The following is a 3622-nucleotide window of genomic DNA, read 5'->3' as shown; positions in this document are numbered from 1 at the left end:
TGCTAGATCAAAATGCCCCATATTTATTCATTAAGCATTGAAACACTAACAGAATATAAGATGAATATTGCTTTCTTCCAGAGCAAAGTCTTCAGCTGCAACGTGACGATTAGTGACCCAAACTCTGCGGTGGTGGCTGGAAGCAGAGGGTGTGCTGCTATTAGTTAGGTGCACAGCTTGTAACTGGAGCAACTAATAGTAAGTGGAGTATCTCTCTTATCCAGATCTCCCTTCTTCCCTGTCACCACACCGAAGGCATTTGCAGTGACTCTCTGATCATCACCGCCACATCTTTCACTCTCTAGAAGAGTCCCGGCGAATTTAAACCCGGGGTGAGCAGGCAGAGGCCAGGCAATGCAAGCCCAGTCCCATTGAATCTGGGCTTGCCTCCAGGAGCCCAGAGCCTGGGGGGTGATGGGAAGCAGGTGGTAAAAACGTGTGAGCAAGACAGAGGTCAAAGGATTAAGGAGACAAAAGCCTGGTTCTGGTGGAAATGCCGCTTAGCTAGGGCTGGAAAGCCCTCTCCCACAACATCTCACTGCTGCCAGCCTACAGCTGCAAAGTTATCTTCTGGACAGCAGGGAATTTTGGAAAGGCCAGGGTGGGAAGCATGCTCTGCTCTGCCAGCAGAGCCTTTCTCTTGTTTTGCCTGCCATCAGCGTGCTGAGGACGGGAGGAAGCCCCAGAGCTCAGCTGTCATTCAGCTTCCCCTCCATCCCTTTCTCATTTCTTGTTATCTTCTTTGCAGAAAGAAGAGCCCAGATTTTTGGCCAGAGGGAGGAGCAGGCACAGCAAGGGCCATGTAGGTGGGAGGCAGGTATACTCTCTGCCCTAGGCTTCAACAGAGAGCACAACTGGAGTCATGTGAGGGACGGGGGACAAACCACTGTCTGGGTATCACCAGCAGGCGAGAGGCACCCCTGTGTATCCATCTCATACAGGATGTTGGCCCTGGCGCAGATCCACGAGTATGGTCCGCTGGAGTCAGGGGACATGGACTGGTTCCTGTCACTGCATAGACAGTCCCGACGATGTCGGTGGGCAGGTTTTACATCACCAACCCGCCGGTGCACTCCTCTGCTGTCTCAGTTTGCTCCAAGTACGCCTGGAAGCCAGGCTTAGGACTTGGGATGGGTGGTGACACGTACGCAAACGAATGGACACCCTTGCAAATGTGTCCCACAGCCATGCTTACTAGTGACTGTTGTTTTCAGGTGCATAAAAAAGGCTGTTTGGAAGCTGGTCTCAAAAATGTTCATTTTCTGAAGCTCCTCACTTTGCAGCTTGGCAGAGAGCACCTTGGTGATGCTATGTCTACTCTAGAAGCACTTTCCATGACAAAAACTCAAGCACGTACACTGAGCAGTGCTTTAGGTGGACCACAGGAGAGTTAACTATGCTGTGATCTTCTGACCCTGGAGGTATGCTGGTCCAGCCCTGGGATCTCTTGAGACCACCATATGGAAGACAGTTTTTGGATAGGATTAGAGCTACTTAGACAAGTAGTTTTTTTTGTGAAATTGGGTTTCTGACTTCCTGGTGGCTATTTTTGCTGCAGAAACAGAAAGGTTTTGCTGCTTTGAAGCCTCATAGAAATTTTATTTGCTTCCTCCTTGCTAATGACTATGGCATCATTTTTCTGGCATGCAACTGCTCCATCCCACCTCAGAGACACCCTTGCTCTGGCCGGGATTGGGAAATCCCTAGTCGTTGCAGGGTGTGAGCACCAGCTGCCTTGCCCTTGCACAGATACATATCAGCAGGCAGTGCCAAATGCTGCTGATTCAGAATTGGTCCTACATTTAGAAGTCCGCGCTGTGCAAGTGGAAATGACAGTTCGAGGGACAAACCAACATACTTGTCTTAGTACAAGGCTGATAAGACATATAAAGCACTTCTAGAGCTGAACTTCCAGGGTGAAAAAGCACTGTTTGAATGTGGCTTGTTATTCTATGCTGCCTATTAAGAAATTGTTACTCTTTTGCCCTCATCCTTACAAATGATGTCTCTGGGAGACTGGCAGTCTCTTCTTGCTTCCCTCCCTCCACCCCATTTTAAAAACATTCATTGTTGCAGGGATATATCTTTCAGGGCTGTTGGCCCAACTCCACTGCTGGTGTGTAAGGCTGATTGTCTTCAGAGGAGTTAGACTGAAAATGCATTTGGCCTTTTGTGCTTGGAGTATAATTGGTGGAACTGGCTAGACGCCGGGTTTGGGAGCCTGCAATTACAGTAATGTCAACATAGTTTTCAATGTGACTAGTGATTTAGAGTCCTCCACTTTAGGAGGTGCAACTCAAGGTTTCTTAAATTGATCTTTTCTCACAAAGTGCCAAGCACTCATTCTTCAGAAATCTGTCTGAGGTTTCAAGCAGGACCCACCAAATCACAATTAGTCAAGCCACTCATAATATTGTTTATTAGTAATTGGATTAGGTAGCCTATATTATTAGTCACTCTGAAGTCTATTTTATATACATATTTTTATGACAGTCGTCAATGTATCTGCTTTGCTGTTGGTCTCAACCTGCATTTGAAGCGGTCTTGACCTCCCTTATTACTTTTCCATATGATGAATCCCCATCAGGTTAGTGTGGATTATACCCAGAACATACGAGAGGCAATATATTCCCTAAGCATGATTAGCATAATTATAATTAAGCAGTTTGGACCAGATCCTTATCTGGCGGAAACTGGTATAGCTTCTCTGAAGGCAAGAACAGATATCTAACAGTGAGGAAAATGGACCCTATTTCTTGAGGGCTGTAGCCCTGCAGATGAGTTCCCAATGATTTTTCAAGCTCTCATTTTGTCTATGGGTATTAAAGATCCTCTTTGGTGAGTATTTGTACAGCTGCACCTTTAGGGCTTTGTGACCTCTATATAATGTCACAAGAGGCCTTTTGCAAGAACAGCCATATGAACTGCTCTTAAAATGATTAAAAAATAAATTCATTAAAACCGTGTGTTTTTCCTTGTCAAAAGCCTTACAGACACTCATCCATCCATGATGTCTATGGTGGCGGTAGCTGATGTTTTCCATTCCCTGGCTACAACCCCGCACCAGCCCAGACCCTATACTTTCTGTTGCTGGCTTTCAGTAGCCATTAAAGGGTAGAAGCGAGTGCCCACATAGAAGACCTGGTATCTGTGTTTCCACATGACGAAGCATGCCGACAGGCACACCAGGGCTGCAATCAGATTGAGACCTATCTGCAGAAGTAAGTACAGGTTGAGCATGTTGGTGAGGCTGCGACAGTCAGCTGCGTCCTGGTAGATGAAGGTCCTACCAAGGGGGTCTGCCATGTCCAGTTTGCACTGGCAGGACTCGAGGATGGTGTTGCAGGTAAATTTTGTCATCTGCAGATAATGGTGTGCAGCAAAAGCCACTGCCAAAACACACGCAACCAGACCCACGGCACCCAGGAGAAAATACATTAGCTGAAAGAAAGAGAGAAAAAATTAAAATAAAACCCCCAGTCTTTTTCCAACCACACAGAGAATGAAGACCACAGAACCAATGCATGTACTTACAATTCACAGGGAATGCATGCATTCGATGTACTATCTGGACACTGTGTGCTTAAAAAATTGCAAGACAGCTGCAACTCCCTGGCGATGC

The 3622-nt window shown here is 46.6% G+C and overlaps 1 protein-coding gene across 1 annotated transcript in view; it reads right to left on the bottom strand.

Annotated features, from left to right (window-relative positions):
- Positions 1 to 3075: 3075 nt before the first annotated feature.
- Positions 3076 to 3622, bottom strand: part of SSPN (sarcospan) — a 19504-nt gene continuing 18957 nt past the window's right edge. Inside the window, 1 exon segment of the mRNA XM_010186727.1 lies at positions 3076 to 3441. Within this exon segment, the coding sequence (XP_010185029.1) occupies positions 3076 to 3441 (366 nt within the window).

The sequence above is a fragment of the Mesitornis unicolor genome, unplaced genomic scaffold, assembly GCF_000695765.1.
Source record: "Mesitornis unicolor isolate BGI_N332 unplaced genomic scaffold, ASM69576v1 scaffold1786, whole genome shotgun sequence".
In the NCBI taxonomy this organism is placed as follows: domain Eukaryota; kingdom Metazoa; phylum Chordata; class Aves; order Mesitornithiformes; family Mesitornithidae; genus Mesitornis; species Mesitornis unicolor.
This window is presented reverse-complemented; position numbering and strand designations above follow the sequence as displayed.